Source organism: Rhyacophila brunnea, unplaced genomic scaffold (assembly GCF_057557595.1).
Source record: "Rhyacophila brunnea isolate RB1 unplaced genomic scaffold, BYU_Rbru_1.0 scaffold_16, whole genome shotgun sequence".
In the NCBI taxonomy this organism is placed as follows: Eukaryota; Metazoa; Arthropoda; class Insecta; order Trichoptera; family Rhyacophilidae; genus Rhyacophila; species Rhyacophila brunnea.
In genome coordinates, this window is record NW_028232816.1 from 11945551 (window position 1) to 11967511 (window position 21961).

A 21961-nucleotide genomic window follows, 5' to 3' on the forward strand; every position below is an offset into this window, starting at 1 on the left:
CAACAATTATCTTAGTAATTTTAATAATTATTTTTGTTGATTATTGCAATGTTACTTGTCAAATAAAATGCATCGTAAATTGCACCCATGATGCCAAGTTGGTAGGCCGGCTGGCAAAATTGCGTGTTGTTTTTGCCAGTGTATATTTGATGCAGTGCAAGATTGCTAACAACCAAGCATCGTAAAAAGTCTGTCGCCGAATTGGCCAACTTTTAGAGGCGTTTAAAAAATTTGCTGCATCATATGGAGGACGGAATAATTCCGATCCCTCCTAAGATTCATCACTTTCAACTTCTGACTCCTCTGTTTCGGCAGAGTTTCAGTACACGGGTACAGAGGACACTTCGTGTCACTAAAGATAAATTACTGCAGAGCAAGTCAAGATTCTTTGTATTTTCTAAAACTTTTTCTTTAAGCACTGAGGTACATGGTTGCTACATCAGTCCCCTGCAGCATCGCTTCGGGACAAGGAAGTGTGACACTAAAATCTTTTCATTCTGACACGTTTATAGCGGCATGGAAGGCGGTCGTGGACAAACCGCGGCTGCATATACATGGCGGGTGGAGATGGGGCAATTCAAATCAATGTTAATATATTATTATAAACGTGATTGTTTTATCAATTTTTTGAGAACCGTAGCAGTGTAGTACCTAGTTACTTTATGACTCACTAGTTTAGTTAGTTTACCTAATTCTATTTTTTTTTAAATCTGAATAATGGAATAAAATATGCACTTAAGCAGTTTACCTATTTATTTGAAATTATTCGTTGTCAACTAAATAAAAAGAAAGCTTTCCTGTTAGCATTTCATTGGACGCTTTCGTTCGGGGTTTCACTTTTCATGTCGAATTCAACTGCATTCGGCTTGGACTTAATTTGCCTTTATTATTTATTAGCCTGTTAAATGAAGTTCGTGTGTTTGATGTCTAATGATTGATCGATTTGGTTAACAAATTTTTGGTAACAAATTGGTTGTCGATAAAGTAGTATTAATTGCAAGTCCGTTATTCAATACTGACATTGCGAGATGGGCGTGGTGTGCTTTTTGTCCCGCCGGCCCGCAGACAAGAACGAGCCGTCGCGCTTCCTCGGCGAGGGGGTCTCCTTCAAGGCGAAGCTGATCGGCATCCTCGAGGTAGCGGAGGCGCGCGGCGACAGGATGTGCCAGGAGGCGCTGGCCGACCTCAAGATGGCCATCCGCGCCGCAGGCGAACACAAGCAGAGGATCTCGGTACACGTCGCCATCGACGGATTGAGGCTGCGCGATGAGAAGACTGGGGTAAGTAAGCATTGTGATTACAAAATGGTTATAATTTGTCAAAACCCCGATAGCCGAAGGGAGATGGCCGTCGCGTCTACTGTCTCTTGCGTCAAGATGCCAGAATATACTCTGAGTTGTAAGGGCCAAAGTGGGCGTTTAGGCCCCCTGCGCCATGTGCCATGCGCACATCGCACGGCTTCATGCAGTGTGATCCGTCACTAAGGATAACGTTATGATCAAATATTCTCATTTTCATTTTCTGGACTCCGGAGGCTTTGTAAGATCTACATAATCTTATTTTACGATCCGACATTATAAATATTAACACGTTGCCTGTCTAATGGTTTCTTTCATTCAATGGCAAAGGGTCGGTACTGAACGATTATTTAACGTTTATATTGACTGTACAATTGAACTGAATTAAGTGTATTTGTTGAAATACTTATAAGTAATATGAAGGATGAGCTAGCACGTCGAAATAGCGTAATCGAGAATTTGCAACTTTGTTGAAAAATAATTTGAATTAAAAATTTTAAAGTAATTTATTTGATAAGCATTTCATATAAGAACTACTAGTTAAAATTAATGTAATTTAGTAGGATGCCCGTCGCTTAATTGGTTAAAGCACATTGTCGTGATAACAGTGGTTCTTCTTCTTCTTCTTGGTCGTACACTCATGGCTGCGGATCGTGACCACTTTTTAATTTTGCCATCCTTTGAGCGACCAAGACTTTCCATCGTTCTCGATCTTCTGCTTCTCTCAGAGTCAGCTCTTTCACTTGGTTGCTCCAGCGCGCAGACGCTCTTCCTCTGCGTCGCCTTACCTGGAGGCCATCCGAAACCATCAGTCTCTCCAGGTTGTACGGTCCGCGCCTGACAATATGTCCAAAAAACCGCAGAATTCGTCTCAGACATATTGTCGAGAGTTGTTTCTTTATCTGCAGTCTCTTGATGATTGATTGGTTCGTCTTGTGATCCGTCCAAGAAATACGAAGCATTCGGCGCCAACACCACATCTCAAAGGCATCAATTGCCTTCCGCTCCCTTGCCTTCAGGGTCCATGACTCGACTCCATATAAAAATATAGAGAACACTAATGTTTGCACGAGTATCATTTTTGTGGCAATCGAAATTTCCCGATCCTTCCATATAGTGGAAAGACATGTCATCGCATTTTTTGCAATCTGTGTGCGCCTCCTTATTTCCGCTTCACATCCGCCTTTCCCACTAATGGTCGATCCCAGATATACAAACTCGTCCACTGTTTCTAAGTTTTGGAGTGTACTTGCTGTTGGTAGAAGGTTAGCCCGATCGACAACCAGTGGTTATACAGGTTCAAATCCCATCGGGTGTCGTATTTTTTTTAAATGACTTTATTTTCTAGTAGGTATATATCTGAGGTGTTTTCAAGTTATGTATGTTCAAGAAATTAAAAGATTTTGATGTATATTTTTCACTTACTACACTACCAAAAAATATGCCACAGAAAAACTCTTTCTGACACTTTTGAGATGCTGAAGACATTCTAAACAATCTCATTTCATAAATAATTAATTTTCTTTAAAATTTCCCTTATGCGTATTTCACTTATAAATTTCGATATTATTGACATATTATATAAATAGTATTGCTATTTAAGTCGAATGTATAAAATTAGAGTCCCATCTCAGAAAAAAAAACCGCACTAATAAAATATAAAAGTAAATGATTGAGTAGTCTGTATACAAAAAAATACTTTGAGCAATTACCAGAACACATTTTTCTTTATATAATACATCGTTTACCTTCATCCAATAGCGACTGTTTACAACTACTGTCAACCCTTTAATCCAGAATACTTTGTATCCTTATTGGTTCTGAATAATTCCTATTTTACTTTGAAATATTTATTCATTCTGTTAACCCTCTTATTATATACATACACACACACAAGGGTAATTTGATAAATTTGAAAAAAGAACCAAGTAAAAAACATAAACATTTTGACATAGGTCATTTGAAGAATGATACTTACCAGTAGTGATTTTACTTTACGAATTGTGCCGCTATATCATAGAAATTTAACAAAAATTATCATCCTTGTATGTAGTTTATTCTTTCTTCATGGTTTTCATTTAACGTTTCAGGATTCTTTATATCACCACCCAGTGCACAAAATATCATTCATAGCGCAGGACATGAGCGACTCGAGAGCTTTCGGTTACATCTTTGGCTCGCCGGACACAGGGCACCGATTTTTCGGCATCAAAACGGACAAGGCTGCTAGTCAGGTAAATATAACAGGGCGTTTACTAACAAAATGAAGTTTATCTTACCATACAGTTTTTATAAGGAATGATTGTCAGTCATTTGCTTAATCTACCATTGGGTCTTTGCTCGGAATTAAACATACATTGAATAATGCAGCCCTCGTAATCAGTGTGTAAGGCACTGGCCTTTTGTCCAAGGACTCCGGGTTCGATTCCGGTGAGGTCACACTATATTTATGTTATTTTCTCAATATCTGGGTGTTTGTGATTGTTTCACTTCTACTTCTAACTGCACTTCTGTTTCACTACGGTACTGGTTTCACATTGGATAGATACTAGATTCAGACTTCAGATGGTTATTTTACAACCCACACTGCCCTGGGGTACAAAGAGAGAGTGTAAAGCAAAATTGTCAATGTCAATTGTCAATCAAAATTCACATCATTTGCCGTCTCGCGTCAATTGCATCTGTAAACGATTTCGATTTAATCAGACTTCGAATTAAATATAATTTACACAAAAATACAGCTAGAGGAAATAAGGTACTGTTCGGTTATCAGGAATAAAGCGGAAAACACATTTTGAAAATACCCGATATACTGAATTATTTGTTAGTATGGTTAGTTTAGGTTAGGTTTGGTTAGGTTAACCTAACAAATAATCCAGTTTATCGACTATTTTCAAAATGTGCTTTCCGCTGTATTCCTGATAACCGAACAGTACCGGAAATAATATAAATTGCTAGGTATATTAAACAATTATAATTCTACTTTTCATAAGTAAAAAGGATTTCATGTTAAAAACATTTGTATTTTCTTGAAAAATCCTATTTTTTAATAAAAAAAATGAATACTTACTATAGCTGCTAACATTTAAAAAAAATTATGCTATTATTTAAATAAATAATCATAAAAAAATAAGTGACAGAAACCATTTCATTTGTGTTTTTAGATATATATCGGTTGATTAAAACAATTTTGAATGTAACTTTTCATTATAATTACATGATTTTTATAGTATCTATTACAACCCCCCTTAGCGAGGGAACGCGGAGCTCGTTTCAATTCATCTTGATTACCACCAATCAGCATAAAGCGGATTATTAAGTGGATCGCAGAATAGCTATTTTTAAATGACATTGACTTGCTTTAGTTAAGGTGATACGCACTACGATTATTTGTTTGTTTTTAAACATTTATATGACTGACTGCTTCATTATCTATTATTTGCTGTTAATTTACTGCAAAAATGATTAAGTATAGCTGTTATTATATTCAATGTACAAAACATTCAAGTCAATTTTATATATTAAGCTGAACTATTAACATGTATAGTGAATCAATTACACTGCATTGTGCATTTGTAAATCAAGTGAGATTTTCACAAAAATAAATTTATGTTTTCTCAAAGCCTGGGTGTTTATGCGATCGTTTCACTTCTACTACTCCACTGCTGTTTCAGAACACTTCTGTCTCTCTTGACCTGCTATAGCTTTAAAAAGAATATATATGTGTATTACATTTGCAGGACTAGTATTTTTTCAATTCCTGTATAAGACAAGGAGATTTGACCAAAGTGAAATTTTTGTGTATTAGAAAAATACTATTTGGTCTTTTATTTTTTGTAGAATGTTTTCTATGGCCTTGTCCACACGTTGGCACGTTTTGACCCGCGCGCATTCCAGGTACAGGTGATCTTATTCAGGTGTCCACATGCACTCATGGCGAATCATGAGAAGACACATGCCATGTGGACAGGGCTTATCTGAAGCTATTCAAAAATGTATTTCCTTTAAGTAATTTCATGCATATTTTTTACAAATGTATAATAATTTATATTATTCTCCACTTCAATATGTTTTTTCAGTGTATCAAATACTTAAAAACTAAAAAAAGTATTTAAAAATCTTATTCTTAATAACAACCAAACATACATTTTAAATGCCTCTATTATGATAGATGAAATTTAATATCCAATGTAGTTTGTTTTTACTCTGAACATGTATTTTGTTTAGCAAATTAGTTGCCGTGGGAGTACAGAGTATCCTGTGCTTCTGTTGTGTGTCGGTATATTATGAAACAACAGCGGATTGTTTCATCCGTGGCTAATTTCATACTGAATATCTTGACCAAGTGCCGTGTCTTATTGCCACCAATACCTGTCGGTTATTGTAGTGTATACTTAAATCTCAAGTAATATATTTACGACAGATAACTAAAATGACAATTAAACAGGATTTTTTTACCCGCGATACAGTAAAATCGTTAGTAGAGTGTATCTAACTGGTGTGTAATGAAAAAGGATCACAGCCAACTCGAAAAATGAAAAACTGCAAACCAATAGCATTCCGATTTGCATTTGAACGCTCTACCACTGGGTTATATTGGTACATTCTGGCAACAGTATTTTCTGGTATACTTTGTTATGTTTTATTTTACATGAATACATCTAAAAGTAACGGCAACGAAACGATTCGATATACCAATTTTTCCATTTCCCGTCGTATTTCCATTCATAAAAAAATCAACAAAGGAAAGTGACATCAAACATGGGAAATGTTTAGATAATTTTAGTACACTTTTTGCTATAAGTACAACTTTACTATTCTTTATAATGTAATTTTTTTAATTCTAACGCGATTTCTATTTATTTTCTATTTTGGTATACATGGTCGGTGAATACTTTTCAATATCGGGAAAAAGCATTAATTTTTACCATGCTCGATCCTAAAGCCGCATTTAGACCAAGCGAATGAATGTTTGTTCTTCCCCACTCCAGCAAAATTCTTATGCTCGCTCAATAAAAAGCATTTACGTCAAGAGAATTTCGCTGAAGTGGAGGAAGAACAAACATTCGCTCGCTAGGTCTAAATGCGGCTTAAGAAGATCATATGGGCGTCCACAGAGAAACTGATTTAGCCACTTCCTCTACCTATTAGGTCCAAACGCACATTGAAAAACACCTTGTGAATTTTTGCCAGATCCGGGGGATTTGACCCCAGTACACATGGAAATGTGATTTTCAAATAAATGAAATGCAATATCAACATGAATTTTGCTTCACCGTCGACTTTCCTGGACAGCGTCTCAGTCGTAAAGCATGGTATTAGCGTATTGCATAATAGTAGCCCCCGCTTCATTTGTTATAATCATTCACCTCCATCCAACAGGCATTTTTCGCCACTGGAATATTGCCACTGTTAACTGACAGAAGAACTCATTCATTCAATCAATATGTAATGTACGAGGGTGGGTCAATAAGTCCTTAGAAAAGCCGACAAGTGGCGCGACTAGTACTGTAAGCGGTTTGTTTTCATGCAGCGGCACTACCGATTCAGTATGCTGCGAAGTTTCAATCAGATTGGTCGGGTTGTTGTGTGTTTTTCGTACATTTAAAAAAAAAATTTGCTTGTGGAAAATGGAGAAAATTGAGTTTAGAGCTGTTATTAAACATTTTAATATAAAAGGGTTAACAGCAAAGGAAATAAAAAATGAGTTGGATTTAGTTCACGGCATATCTGCTCCTTCACTTGCAACTATTTATAACTGGTTAAATGAATTTAAACGTGGTCGTACATCAACAAAGGATGAACCACGCTCAGGACGTCCTGTAGAGGTGACTACACCAGATATGATGAATAAAATCCACGATATGGTGTTAAGTGACCGAAGATTAAAGTTGAGTGAGATAATTGAGGTTACAGGGATCTCAAAAGGTAGCGTCATTTCTATTTTACATGACAAATTGGGCATGAAAAATATTTCTGCAAGATGGGTGCCGCGTTTGCTCACAGTCGACAATAAACGCAATAGGGTGGTGGCCTCTAAAGCCCTGTTGTCGCTCATGCAACGCAATCCGGATGAATTTTTTCGTCGCTTTGTGACTGTAGATGAAACATGGATACACCACTATACTCCCGAGACGAAAGAACAGTCAAAGCAGTGGATTGCGAAGACAAACCATGTCCAAAGAAGGCGAAAACCGTAAAATCAGCTGGTAAGGTTATGGCTACTGTATTTTGGGATGCACGTGAAATTATTTTCGTTGACTATTTGGAAAAAGGAAAAACAATAACAGGGGATTATTATGCATCTTTATTGGACCAGCTAAAAAACGAAATTGAAGAAAAATGGCCTCATTTAAACAGGAAAAAAATCCTCTTTCATCAGAACAATGCCCGTGTTCACACATGTTTACGATCAATGGCTAAAATTGAAGAATTGAAGTTCGAATTGGTCGACCACCCACCGTATTCGCCAGATTTAGCCCCCAGTGACTTTTTCCTTTTCCCAAACTTTAAGTGGACAAGGTTTTTTTGCAAATGAAGAAGTCATCGATCGGACAAATGCTTATTTTGAGGACCTTCCGAAAACTTATTTTTCTGACGGTTTAAAAAAAATTGAGAAACGTCTAACCAAGTGTATTGAGCTCCAAGGAGATTATGTTGAGAAATAAAAAAAAAATACAAAAATAAAAACTGTTTTAATGCTTTTTTCTAAGGAATTATTGACCCACCCTCGTACTACGTTTAATATTAAATTTGCCAACAATGTCACAATCCAAGTTATATAGTTGTTATGTGTAGGTGACAATATGTAATATCTCGATTTTATATTGAGCATGTCGTGGGCTTAGGATAGTTATTAATACATACCTAATAAGTTTGGTGACATTTCGGAAAGTGAAAGTGACATTAATAATCATTTCAATTAGGATGTTAATCAAATAACAAGTGTTTGTGTTTCTGACATTTGTTGTAAGTGTTGTTTGTGTTTTGTTTTTCAGGTGGTGATCGCAATGAGGGACCTATTCCAAGTAGTTTTTGAATTGAAGAAAAAGGAAATAGAATTAGCCAAACAGCAATTAGAAGGGAAAACGGTGACTTCATCGTCTAGATACATCTCCAGTGCAACCATCGATTCTTCCAAGGTATCATCAATAAGTCTATATTAATCACAGCTCTCTCTTATGTCTTTGACTGAGCAAAATAACATTGATCAATACCTTCTCTTTATAGACATAACCCAAAAAAAAAAATGTATGAAAGTGATGCTAAAATGACCGGTGATTAAATTAACTGCAAATCGTTTAATTTTTAACAAAAGTCACCATTTTTGTTCACATCTGTCAAAATATCCAAATGTTAAACTCATTGAAACAGCCAGTTCCAAACATTATGAGATGTAAGTATTGAATGAACAACGTGCACTGATGAATTGAGTTTAAAGTTAAACATGCCATTATAAATACTATGTTTTCAAGATCTTGTTCTCAAATGATTCATTCTTATGCGCCAGCTAGACGGCGGCGACTTGCCTGCGCGGTATAGACATATTCAGCGCTTTTCGGTTTGCGCGAGCTTCAGTTTTCCCGTCCATACACACGGGCTTTTATAAACCGGTTTGCGCAGGTAAGCTTGTCGCAAAGCATGAGCGTCTGGCCGGCGCTTTACTATTCCATAATAATGATATTTCTTTTTGCTTATCAATGATTGTAATGTCTTAAGTAGGATAAGTCAGGCTAAAACATTCAAATCAAATACATTCCTATGAAAATCAAAACATTTTATAATGTCAAAATTTCATAAAACTCACTCTTGATGTTTTACTCTTTGATGAAACCCCTTAAATGTGTTTAATGAGTACAACAAAATGGTAATAAAACATCAAATAAGGATTTTAATTATTGCACACTTGACTTCAAATCAATGTATTTGTTTCCAGTCCCAAAACGGCGATGGCAGTATACTGAGTTTGAGGTCTCGGTTAGCGGGTAGTGTCAGTGGGGCGGTGCCGTCATCATCGACGGGCGCGGTGGGCGGGAGCACCTCATCAATGGAGTGCCGCCGCGTGTCCACCAGCGGGGGTGCCGTGGCTGAACTCGTAGATCTAGAACAAGAACTCAGCTCACTCCAGAGAGGCCTTCATCAGATGGAGAGGCTCACCCCTCCGTCTGACCCGTTCGGAGACTCCTTCACTGCCACGCCGGTAAATTTGTCATGTCATTATATTAAATTCTAAAGATTAGTTTTTTTTGTATTGATTGCTATTTCGGTATTCACATCATTATCAACACTATACAAATATACAATGTGTCCTTGCTTAACTATTTTGCTTTTAGAAAGAGACAAGACCTTGTTTATTCAATCTATCTAGTAACTATATCAAAAATAATTCTATATGACAATAGATAGCAGTGGCAAAGTGTGGAGGTAGGCTGTTAAGATCTGACGTATAATGTGCACACTAAACTTTGTCAGTCATACTAATTTTTTTTCATTAAAAAAAAAAAAAAAATGCAGGTTGTGCTGGTTAGTTTTTTTAAATTCAATTAAACCCTGCCTAAACCAAACCATTATCGTGGAGTAGGTTGTGGAGATCCAAGAAACATAGTGTACACTTCAACTTCATCATCTCTCTGCCTCACATAAACCATAATAGATAAAAAATATTCTTATATCTAAAAATATGTATGATTTTAGATGTTTTATAGATAGATGATTATTCTTTGACTATTATTAATTATTTTGGCTTGGTTTACGCAGGGTTTAATTTAATTTTTAAAACTAACATACACTATCTGCAATTTGTAGTCTTAGTTCAATAAAAACAAATACGTTTGACTGACAAAGTTTAGTGTGCACTATTTATTTCAGATCTTAACAGCCTACATCCACCCTTTGTCACTGATAGATGGGTACTTTGTAATATCCTATTAACTTACAAGCCCATACAATAATGACGATAAATGGCAAGACCGAAAAACTGCTGTATAGGGCATGTATTATAATGCTCCATTATGCTGGTTTACTGGCCAAAACGTTAAAATAAACTGAACATGGTATGTTAGACATAGTGACTCACTCACTTTCACTGTCCCAAGTGCAGATTATTATTCATTTACTTCTGTCCAACAGATAGTATTTGACACTGTTTCGCGTTAAATACAATAAATTATTTTTCAATTGATTCCATCGAATATTAATTGGATTTATGAAAGTCCTTAATAAAATAACTGTTTCTAAATCGGGTCAATTATTGCAGGGCTTCCTACCGCCTCCGCCAAGCAGTGCCAGGGGCCCCCGGACGACGGCCAGTCTCACCAGCGACGGCGGTTCCCCCTTCAGTCCCCCGCCTGCAAGAGCGCATTTCAACTTCGAAGCCCCCTCCACCCAATCGTCGGCCAGTATATCCCTCTCCAATGCTAACGTGGCCCCTTGCAATAACAACACCACCTCTTCTCTTCCTGTCGCCCCCTCTGTCAGCTCCGCCGTGCCTCAGTCGCCTGTCGCCAAACATCACAGTCCCAGGAGGAGTGCCCCGGCCCCCATGGAGAGGGGCTCTGCGGAGAGGAGTTCATTGGATAAGGCTTCATTAGGAGTCTTGGAACGATCGGCAACAGCATCACCTCCCATCACAGATACACATCAGGTAATTGGAACAATATTAAACATTTCAGGTATTCAGCATTTACTTAGTGATAATACATGATAATTTGTTTCATTCACATGTAGACTTTATCAAGTATATGAACCAAAAATCTATGTGTATTTTACCGTCAAAATGAGTCTTTAGAAAACATATACTTTTCCCAATACAAAAATAATGAGTTGTAAATTGCCTCAATTCAAATAAATCCTTCCTCCTCTGGGTTACCGTGGAAAGGACTGTCTTGGATGGAAAGGATGTATTTGAATAACTACAAAGGAATTTCGCATGGTTGGCAACCCACCAACATATTTATTCGCAAAGAGGTATAACTGTCGCAAAAATAACATAATATTATGATATAATATTACAGTTCGATAGCGAAGGATTAAGATGTGTTCTATCTCCTCACTGCTAAAAATAGTGGTGGGATGAATTTACATAATCAAGACTGCTGACGATTTTACTTTTTCTACTTGCCACCTATGGAGATTTTATGAAACTTTTATGTTTTATCAAATTGATTCCCGATCATAAAGAACGGATTGTGCTCAACAGCTCAATGTAATTAATGTAGTCTTGTATCTTGTGTATTAGTACAAATCCTGCCGCTGTCTAGTATCCCGCTTCGACAACCTCAAATACATATGAAGGGTACACAACAAACACAGGCTCATCGACAAAATGATAATTGTGCAGAAGAGCAAGAAGAAGAATGAAATCGTTATTGGTTGAAAAATCGGTTTAATATTAAGTAAATGAACTTATACAGTGAAACCCCGATTCCACGGTTTTCAAGGGACCCTAAGAAAACGATAAATGCGGAATACATATATAAAAAAAACTCGTTTTTCTCGTGGATTTTTTTCGACGTCTTGAATTATTTTCAGTTTATCAGCTAGAGTTCTAGTTTTCTTCATGGGGGGCATTTTAGTTGCGACTTATAAAAATTCGTGATACGAGATGCGATTCAAGCCTGAGCGCCGACCGACCTGTGCAAACAAAGTGACACGACATGAACAATTCTACGAAAGCGAAATGAAAAATATTCAACAAAAACGGTCAATTGGGATAATATTTGTTACGGGACCATAATATTTAGATGATAGATCGAGGAAAACCATAAATCGGGGAACGGTTAATGCCCGATTATTTAATATTGTTCTTCTGGGTGTTTGGCGGGACTTTCAAAAATGAACGATCCGTGCGGGAAAACGATTTATGCGAGAACGATAGATTGGGGTTCCACTGTATATTGATTTCTTATTTATTTTGAAATATAATAAAAGTGAAAAAACGTAATAAAAACATATCCTACGTTTTTGTGCAGTTTCATACACAATGAGCTGATTTGTTGCCTTGACTACACTTCCTTCTCCCTTCATTTATGAAGCATTGAAATCGATTTTGGTAGTTTTAATGATACCATTCTTGATCACTTCCTCTGTTGAATAAATTGTCATTTAAATCTCAAAATTGAAAAAAATTCGATGAGCCTGTTTTGCCGTGTACCCTTCATATGTCAATGCTAACATAGTTTTATGCTAATTTGATAGTGAATTATTATTTACTCGGGGGTATATCTATTGTTAAATTTTGAGCCTATAATTGAATAATTTGTTACAATTTTATTGCAGGAGACTTCATCGGGTGGCTCGACGATATTTGATGTATTCACTGATCTAGACCCTCTAGGAACAGGCCGGAGTAAGCCTTACGTAGACAAAAAACACTTCTTCCAAGAACTCAAAAACCCCCCCAAGAAAGTTCTAAAAGACTTGGTCGGTGGAATATCAGTTTCAGCATCAACAGACTCCTCATTCCAATCCACCTTCGAGCAGCCGCCCCCTAAAACGGACTTGCTAACTACATTAACCTCAGTGGGAAGACATTCCGGAGGCTCCGTCAGCATAGTCACCGTCTCCAAGTCACACGTGTCCAATCAGATGTTGGTGACTTCATTGTTCACTTCTGACCCTTTTGCTGAAACGGATCCTTTTGACAATACGGACCCCTTTGCTGAATCGTTACGAGATGACCCGTTCAATGGGGCGCCGATAGATTTTTCCACGAGATCGTTTCAATCGGACTATCCCAGTGCCCCTAAGTTGCTCGGGATCGGTAAGGAGACCACGTTGCCAGAAACCAGGATCGGACTAGAGGAGCCGGTGAAGATTAAGTTTCCGGTGACTCTGCAGACTGAACCGGCCACACCACTTCAAGTTTCCCTGCCTCCCGAGACTTCTAGCCGCTCACCCCGTTCATCCAAAGAAGTAAGTATTTTTTTTAATAAAATTAAGCATTAATACATAATCTTGGGGTGCTGGACTAAGGGGAATAGGAAAATTCTATGATATTGTTGATTGTTAATATAGGGTAATTATTACAAGCCAAGCCAGATAAGATTCCGTAAACAATGAAATAAGCACCTAGACCGCCCCATAAGACGTTCCACACCACTAGGAACACCGTTGATTGTTTTTTGGTTAATAGGGAGGTTGAGGGTTGACCCCCTGACAAATATCAGTTCCCTACCTTGAACATCTACCACACCCATACAGTTTTATAAAACTTGACTAGCGTATTAATTCTACTCTTTCGGAAATATTCTCATTTATTGAAAATCTCACGTTAGTTCTCACAGTTTGAAAATATTGATATTATGTAATCATGGGTGTGCCACAATGCGGAGTGAGATTATTCCTTCTCCAACAACTCTCCCTGCATATTCTTATTGAAAGTGGCCACTTTCTCAATTACGGCGGTCATCAGTAGATTCATTTAGCTAGCAAATTTTTAGTCTGCCACTGTGCCCTATTTCATGGTACATTTTTTGCCGGTTCATCGTCGTTCGTACGGTGCACATAATCTAACCAGCATAATGTTAATTGATTGAAGTTTACCAGAATCTTCCTACTGACTGTAGAGCACGTATATTTTCTTTCAATCGTGCAGGACACAGTGCAGGATTTCATAGAGTTAATATTGTGAACACGGTTTTACAACTGCGCCGTCAAGTGTCTTATTAAGCGTGTTTTTAATTTGCTAAGATAGTAGGCGGATCTTAAAATGTCTTCATAGACAGAAGTAGTATTTGTTCGCGGGTTTGGTTTTTGGTTTGAAAAACATGTGTATATTTTGTTTTTGACCGAGGCTTCTGGTGCTGTATATGCGCTTTTCTGACATAACTGCACACGCCTAGTAAATATTTTGCCATTCATCATCAATAAATGGATGTCTTTTCTTGTTTCAGTCATCTAGCGATACCAAATCCACCGTGAGGCAGCGACCTCATTCTGGAAAAGTGCAACCGCGGGACAACCAAACGCAGCCACAATTGAGGCAAACAGTCCCCTCCCCCTCACCTCCCCCGCCGTTACCGCCCAAGAAGCCAATCGAAAGAGTCTCTGTCGACTCATCATCATCGGGCCCGCCGCTTCCGCTGCCTGCAAGAAGGAGGCCGGGGGCTCGGTATTCCCATGCCGCCATGAATTGGCAGCCCACCGAAGATGACTACCTCACTCCCGCCCCGCAGGTGTCTCGGAGACCCGCACCTTCGCCCGCGCCCTCTCCTTCTCCCGGACTGGATATTACTTTGGCACAACTGTTAACGTGCGGAATGGACGAATTGGCCGGACGATTACGAATGCCCGCCGAGCGCCTCTCAAAAATGACAGTGGCGCAACTCACGTCGCGGCTTCGCGATTATTTAAAAACAGGTGACCCCCCCGAAAGTGAAATGGAAACGACTCCGGCACCTGTAATAGCACCCCGACCTTCGGATGAGCCTTCCGAATTTGTCGCTAATTTTGAAGATAATTTTACGACGGCCGAAAGCAGCAGCGGAGTAGGTTTCGTAGCGGATTTCGACGGATTCAACAACGAAACAGAACGCAGCACTTATGATCGATACGCCGTGTTTCGAGAGATCGAAGCGGAAGGTTTCAAAAGTCCCTTACCTGACGATACTCTGAATCAAAATATCGAGGAGTTGGATTCTCTCGGATCTCAGCCGGAGTTGCCATGTGACCCCGCGCCCGTGCGCAGTTTTGGTGGTCTCACTTTCCAGCCCGCCTCTTTGACTCTGACCAAACCGACCCAACCCTCACTTAAAAACTCCAAACTGGAAGAGTTAAAAAATGTCATTAGCAATATTCACAAGACCAGTTTGTCACCCACTCCAGACATCGACGTGACGGCAGCCGCCGACACAACGGCCAACGGTAGAGAGAAGCGGATCGCAGAATCGAATTCTGATCGATACGCTGCTTTGAGAGATCTATCAGCGGCAAACGATAGCCCGCGGCCCCTCAGTGCGGATCTACCTGATGATCTGGACACAGGGGCGCCCCTGAAGGTTCCCAAGGAGAGGAAAAAGTCTGATGAGAAATCCGACGGCTTCGATCACAGTGATTTCTTCGATTGCATCGATCACTCTCTGTCCCTGACTAATCCCGATGAAGCTTTTAGGAAATCTCCGATGATTACCAAAGAGATGCTTTCCGGGAAAATTATCGATCCGATTAGAAGGTCTCCGACGAAACTGTCTGCCCCCCCACCGCTGGTATCAGGATCTGTCAGTGACATTGCAAGTGGATCTTCACCAGAAATAATACTCACAGGTAAGAAAATAACAGCCCTACATATAGGTATATTTGTTCAATGATTTTGACATGAACAATCAAAACATTCATTACAATACACTAAACATAATGCAAATGTAGCCTGTGAAATGACAAATCACATAATTTTTTATGTAAAGAAAGACGGCAAAATACACTGAATTATAATTATTTAGAACACATTGATAAACAACGAATACTGTGTTAATTACCAAACAAATCAAAATATAAAGATGGCGCCTATAAGCAGTGCCACCGTATTGTTTCAATATGCCAACTTACAAAATATTAACACAAGGATAAATTTCACCTTTTAATTTCCCACGGTGGCCGCGTGGCATAAGCGTTGGACTATAAAGCCGTGGGTCCCAGGTTCGAATCCTGGGTCTGGCAAGTACACATATTGTTTTTCAATTTGTGTGTGTCAGGGTATGGACCTAATAGGTTGAGCAAGTGGCTGACATCCATTTCTCGTAAAAAAAACAAAATCTGTCAATACAAACCTCCACTCTGTGGAGGCCCATATGATCCCATCAGGATCGGACATGGTCGGAAAATTTCATGAGGATTCCTGTAATATTCCAGGCTTTATGTGTGTTATAATATATATATTTTTTTTTATTATATCCGATCCTAATAGGATCATATGGGCCTCCACGAAGAGATTTTTGTTTTTACGAGAAATGGATATTAGCCACTTGCTCAACCTATTAGGTCCATACTCGTACTCCAAACACAAATTAAAATACAATATGTGTATTTGCCAAACCCAGGATTTGAACCTGGGACCCACGACATTATAAGCCGACGCTTAAACTGGCTCGGTCATCGTTTATTTCATCATTATTTTTATTAATTAACAATTAACGACTGTATACCTATTGACAGGCGGCAGAGAATCCCGAGAAGATGACCGAGACAGCCATGATGGTGTTCACCTCAACAATCGTCGAGGTGACGCGGCATGGGCACTCCTCGGTGGTCCTAATCCCCCCGGTGTGATGGCATTGGTGCGGGGTGGCGGTGCCGGTGTGGATTCTAATGTCGCCATGCAGAGCGAGGATGGGGCTTCTCCCTGGTCATCCGACTCCAAGGATTCCCCTCCGCCCCCTCTGCCGCAGCCCAAGGCCAGGCAGAGAAATTATGCAGATGGATCATCGCAACGGCGGCACCGACGGAATCCCAAATCTTGGCAAACCAGTGAGTATTTATCATTAAATTCATATTAGCTTTGATACGTACCTTTTTATCCATGCTCATTGGTATCTTTTAAATACCTTCACTTACATGGCAGCTATAGTACCCAAATTTTGGTCTCAGAATAACTTTAAAAAGATAACAGGTCGTGGGGGGCTCGTTATCATCGAGTGTTTTTAATACCTCTGATGCAGTGGCAAAGGGTGGTGGTAGTCTGGAGATTCGACATAAATGCGCACTAAACTTTGTCAGTCATACTTAGTTCTTTTTATTGAACTAAGAATACAAATTGCAGATGTCATTGTTTAGTTTTTAAAATCAAATTCTACCCTGCCTAGACCAAACCATAATAAGGCTGTGGAGAACCGACAAAAATAATGCACACTTTGTCAGTCATACTTATTTGTTTTCATAGGACTTATAATACAAATTACAGATGGTTTTTAAAATTCGATTAAACCCTGTACAAGAAACAAGTACCTAAAAACCATAAAACCATATTTTTGTTTTTATCTCAATCAGAATAATTTATGAGTGGGTTAGCAATTCTCAGTATGATTTTGGTAAAAAATTTAGCAGCCAATGGATTAAAAATTGGAAAATACTTTTTGAAAAGCTAAGAGTGCCACTGAAAAATATCTCGTGAGCCACCTCGTGCACAGCACTGTTGTAGATCATGTGGTGTTTTGAAAAACCTCAGGACCTTGCATAATTTTTGAGATAAGGGAAGAGCAGTATGCTACATGATATTTCCTTACTGTGCATCGCCACATTGAATTGCATTTCATTTATTCTATACGAGCAGGTGCAACGTTGTAGATTACCAGCTACGAACTGTGCCATCAAACAGAATCATGGGTTTATAATGAGCCTGTCTAGATAAACGTTTTAGGCATCACACTCACCTCTGGACGCAGAGGTGCACACTTTGAAAACCTCCAACTTAATGTACAATGAGATCGCATTAATAAAAATGATGATAGGAGTTTCATCAGATTTAAAGGTTTTTTTTATTTTGAAGGACAAACATCTTCATCATCGAGAGATGTTTCGCCCTGGGAAGAAGATCCACCACCCCGAGATGCTGTGCCGCATACAAGATCTTACCATAGAGAAAGGTAACAAAAATACTTGTTTCAACTGCTGTAATGTAGTAAACTGGGTACTCGTTTAATAACCCAATGCATTTTAATATCACTGCAAAAATTGTCTCGACAGATTCGATTTCACGCATTGTAATTTAGATGAATCGCATTGATTGCAATCTCTTTTTTTGTCAGGCCCAATGACAATAGTGTAGCATAATTTAGAATAGTGAAACAATCATATAAACTTATCAAGGCTGTGAGGAAATCACATATCCACATAGTTGTTTTGTGACTTGGACTCGAGAATGGAACTTGCAGCCACCATATGAGAAGCCAGTGCCTTACAACTACGATTTATACAATATTTCATCTGCCATATTGGATTATTTGAACTATTTGCTCATTTTAAATCTAAAAACAAGCCCAACCAACACAATCTCCTAAGTAGGTGCTTAATCCAAGGATATAATGTGTTATGTTTGGTTTCGGTTTATTATGTCCCAACTGCCATAAGGCAGAAAAATTACAGAAAATCATATTATTACAATAGTTTGTTTTAAGCATTTCTCATTGCACAAGTAATGTGAAATATCTATAAAAACTAATAAAATCTGTTTTCGTCTTTCCAGACACGAGTCGATAGGGTCTTGTGAAAGACGAGATTCAATCGGCTCGAGGGAAAGGAGAGATTCTGGAAGCGGGAGGGACAGGGAGAGAACTCACGAGAGAGACAGACATAGACGACGACACCATTCCAGAGATGATGACGACGAGTAAGAGAATTCTCATATTTTCGTATACAATACGCATTTGTTTTGCCCAGCTGCGGCATCGAACCCGCAACCGTTATTAAAAATGTTGTCAAAAATTCTCATTAGTCATAGTCATTTATATTGGTTTTTAAATCTTGTGAAACTATTTAATGTACTGTTCGTTGCTTAGGTGGTCAGAGGAACGGGGTTACGGAGGCAGTAGACGACTTTCACCATGCAGTGGTCGATTAGGAAGCAGAGAAAATCGGAGGGAGCGAGCATGGCCCTCGGAAGAACGGTGGAGATCCGATGGTACTAATAATAATTCTAAGATTTTCAATCGCAATGTTGATACAATATGAAATAAAATGTATTATACTTAATCCGCATAATTTAAACAATCAGCAGATTTATTCAAACTTGTCGCAAGTTGGTTGTATCCGCGACAAATGATATCTATTTTCTACCCATGTTCGAATTACGGAAGTTTCTTGCGAATGACTCCAGGGGCTAAATGTTTGTCGCGAGTGTTTTCCACAGCTTCCGCAGGCTGCGAAATCATTAAATTCATTTGTGTCTTGTTGTCAAATAGTACAAAATATAGTAAACGTATTAATTACATCGTGAATTTATGTTTAAAGGTTACGATTCCATACAATTTATTTCATAAAGATTTGTCTTTAAAGTTTTAACATAATTTTAAGTGACCACAATATATTCTGATTGACGGGTGTGGTGTCATTCTTAGATCGAGGCTACAGCACGGTTGGCAGAAGAGAAGGAAGCCGGAGACGTGGAGAGCCTCCTTGGCAAGCTGAGGATCCCGTCAATAGGTATACAATTGCAATTATTATTGTCACCACTGTTTAAATTAAACCTATATGAAAAATTGCATTATAAAATAATTGGATGGTTGAGAAGTAAATCATCAAAGTCAAATTTGCAATTGTAAATTCTACATTGTTCTAAACATTCTGTAAATGAAATCTTACGACATATTGATATTTCTTGTTGTTCAATACATTAAAATTAGATATGTTGCAATGAAAATAATAACATATTATGTAATGGAATGTTAGGAATAATGATTATTATTTATAGCCCGTTTACACGTAAATTGATTTACTGGTGGCAGTACGTATTTTTGTGACCATAACAATAAACTGCAAATGTAAACACATATCATCGTGAAAGTTGCAAGACTGCATGCATGGATCGAAAAAGTTTGCGGATTCTGAATTTTCACGTGATATTTGCAACAAAGAGGTATTGTCGCAATAGTTTAATTTACACGTTATTGCTGGCAGTAAATCCATACACGTATCCGTACCATAATCCGTACTTGTGCTATTATTACAGTACATGTTTGAATCCTGTTTCACATATAAATAAGTATACTGGAATCATTCTACAGTGGCAGAAACGATTCGCTGTGGTATAGTTTGCTAGCATTGAAGATTGAAGCAGGCGTTGTAGTAAATAATACTCATGTGAATCACCCATGGTCCAACTTTAGAATGATTCCAGTATACTTGGTGATAGGAAAAATACTCCTATTAAGCTATGCAAATGTCAATTGTATTCGTATCCTCAATACCTCAATAGAGATGTGAATGGATAATGAATTTGAGAGTTAATGTAATGATAAAAAGTATTTATTATCCAGAATGTACAGTAAATAATGATGTCTCTTTATATCACAGGTACAGTTCAACTATGGGCGGCCGAGCATGGAGAAGGTCAGGAGGTAGCGGAGGGGAGAGCGATCGGCGATCGCGTCACGTTCCTGCCCCCTCGCAGCACCGTGCCCGCCCCGCCAACTCCTCCAGAACGTCGTCCCGCCAGCAGCTTCCGACGCGACGATCCCCCTTCGGAGACTCCCCTTCGCCTCCCCCCGCCGCCTCTCCGCCGAGGTCCCGAAGACATCGATTCTTTGACGACTTTGACAGAGTTGAAACAGATTCACCGGCCGCCAAAAACGGAGCACGATTTCGTTTCTCTAATGACTTTTCTGAACGAGAATCGGCCGGGTCACGCGGTTCGCCTTTTGATGACGATTTTGCCGAGACACCTGTACCTCTCATGTCGAAGAATATTGAAGTTCCTGAAAAAATTATGGACAAGACGTCTCCCTCGGCGGCCATCCGCCCTCCGGACTTTGCCCGTTTTGAACCGGAACAAGTTCCGGCTGACGATGATCTTTCGGCGTCGCCTGCATCCCCTCGCCCACGCCCTACTCCTACTCTTTTCGAAGACGATTTTTCTCCAGAACCCAGAAACGGTATTCAGAGATCTGGTGAAGCGGAAGTCATCCCGGAAGAAGATCCTCACGATTTACAAGAGGAGAGGCCAGAGAGGACAGTCGGCTTCCGGTTAGGAGCGGGCGCCCCGGAAAGACGTCGCAGTCAGAGAACGTCTTCGGCCAAAGCGCGGCCTCGACCCGATCCCGATATTAAAAAATCTGAATCCGTTAATATCTTCGCGAGGGAGAGTGATCCTTTCGATGGTGACGATTTCTTCAGCAGGTCGGCTGCAGATCGCGACAGTCGGAGAGGAGATTTCGCCGCATTCGATAACCTGTGACACAGCCCTTAAGCTATGCCGGATTATTATAGTACCCTTGTCATTGTTGCGTTCCTAATGTTGCCATTTTTTCAAAATGGCTGCGCAACTTCCACAGTGAGAATTTGCGAACATTTTTTTTATTTATGTCACCCTAGTCGTTAAGGAAATCAATTATACAATTAATATTAATGTTTTACGATATATTTATTTATTATTTATGCGGCGGGAGCCGGACGTCTTATTATCGAATCTGTGAATGAATTATGACAGATTGCATGAAGCAGATTTTCCTGTTATTTTTTTGTATGTACATAATACTGTGTAGCTTCGAAACTGTACGAAACGAAAAATGCATTTTACTAAAAATATTACTGTTGTATAGATGTTTCTTTTAATTAGAAATATATCTGACTCATTTGATCTACTGTGCCTTATTATTTCTTATACCAACATCATGACATCATAATACATACTTATGTAACAAAATGAGTAATAAAGCTGAGAGATAATTTTAAGCTATTGATGGCAGAAAATGTTTTTTTAAATATGGCAGAGTTAATATTCTGTGTTGATGCCACTGAATACATTATGAATATAATGCAAATGGCTGCCTTCAGTGATGTCCCATGGGGGTAGGCAGATTGAGCGTCACTACACGTAACATAATGTATTAATTAGCATAAATGGTTTAACAGGAGTTTAATTTCTTGTCAGGTTCGCGATGTCTAGTTTACTTCCGTTGGCTTTCGACATCCTTGGTGACCAGAGACGACACGAGCATGGATACTAAAAAATATTG

The 21961-nt window shown here is 38.8% G+C and overlaps 1 protein-coding gene across 3 annotated transcripts in view; it reads left to right on the forward strand.

Annotated features, from left to right (window-relative positions):
- Dab (DAB adaptor protein) overlaps window positions 1-21585 on the forward strand; it is a 60159-nt gene extending 38574 nt beyond the window's left edge. For all 3 annotated transcript variants that reach the window (XM_085944118.1, XM_085944120.1, XM_085944117.1), the window contains 13 exons: window positions 1066-1280; window positions 3389-3532; window positions 8297-8440; window positions 9235-9498; window positions 10555-10941; window positions 12576-13211; window positions 14192-15560; window positions 16449-16760; window positions 17779-17875; window positions 18475-18618; window positions 18788-18909; window positions 19346-19430; window positions 20301-21585. In XM_085944118.1, coding sequence (XP_085800244.1) covers window positions 1066-1280; window positions 3389-3532; window positions 8297-8440; window positions 9235-9498; window positions 10555-10941; window positions 12576-13211; window positions 14192-15560; window positions 16449-16760; window positions 17779-17875; window positions 18475-18618; window positions 18788-18909; window positions 19346-19430; window positions 20301-21180 — 4799 coding nt within the window. In that variant the 3' untranslated portion in view covers window positions 21181-21585. The remainder of the gene's footprint in view (window positions 1-1065; window positions 1281-3388; window positions 3533-8296; window positions 8441-9234; window positions 9499-10554; window positions 10942-12575; window positions 13212-14191; window positions 15561-16448; window positions 16761-17778; window positions 17876-18474; window positions 18619-18787; window positions 18910-19345; window positions 19431-20300) is intronic.
- The last annotated feature ends 376 nt before the right edge of the window (window positions 21586-21961 follow it).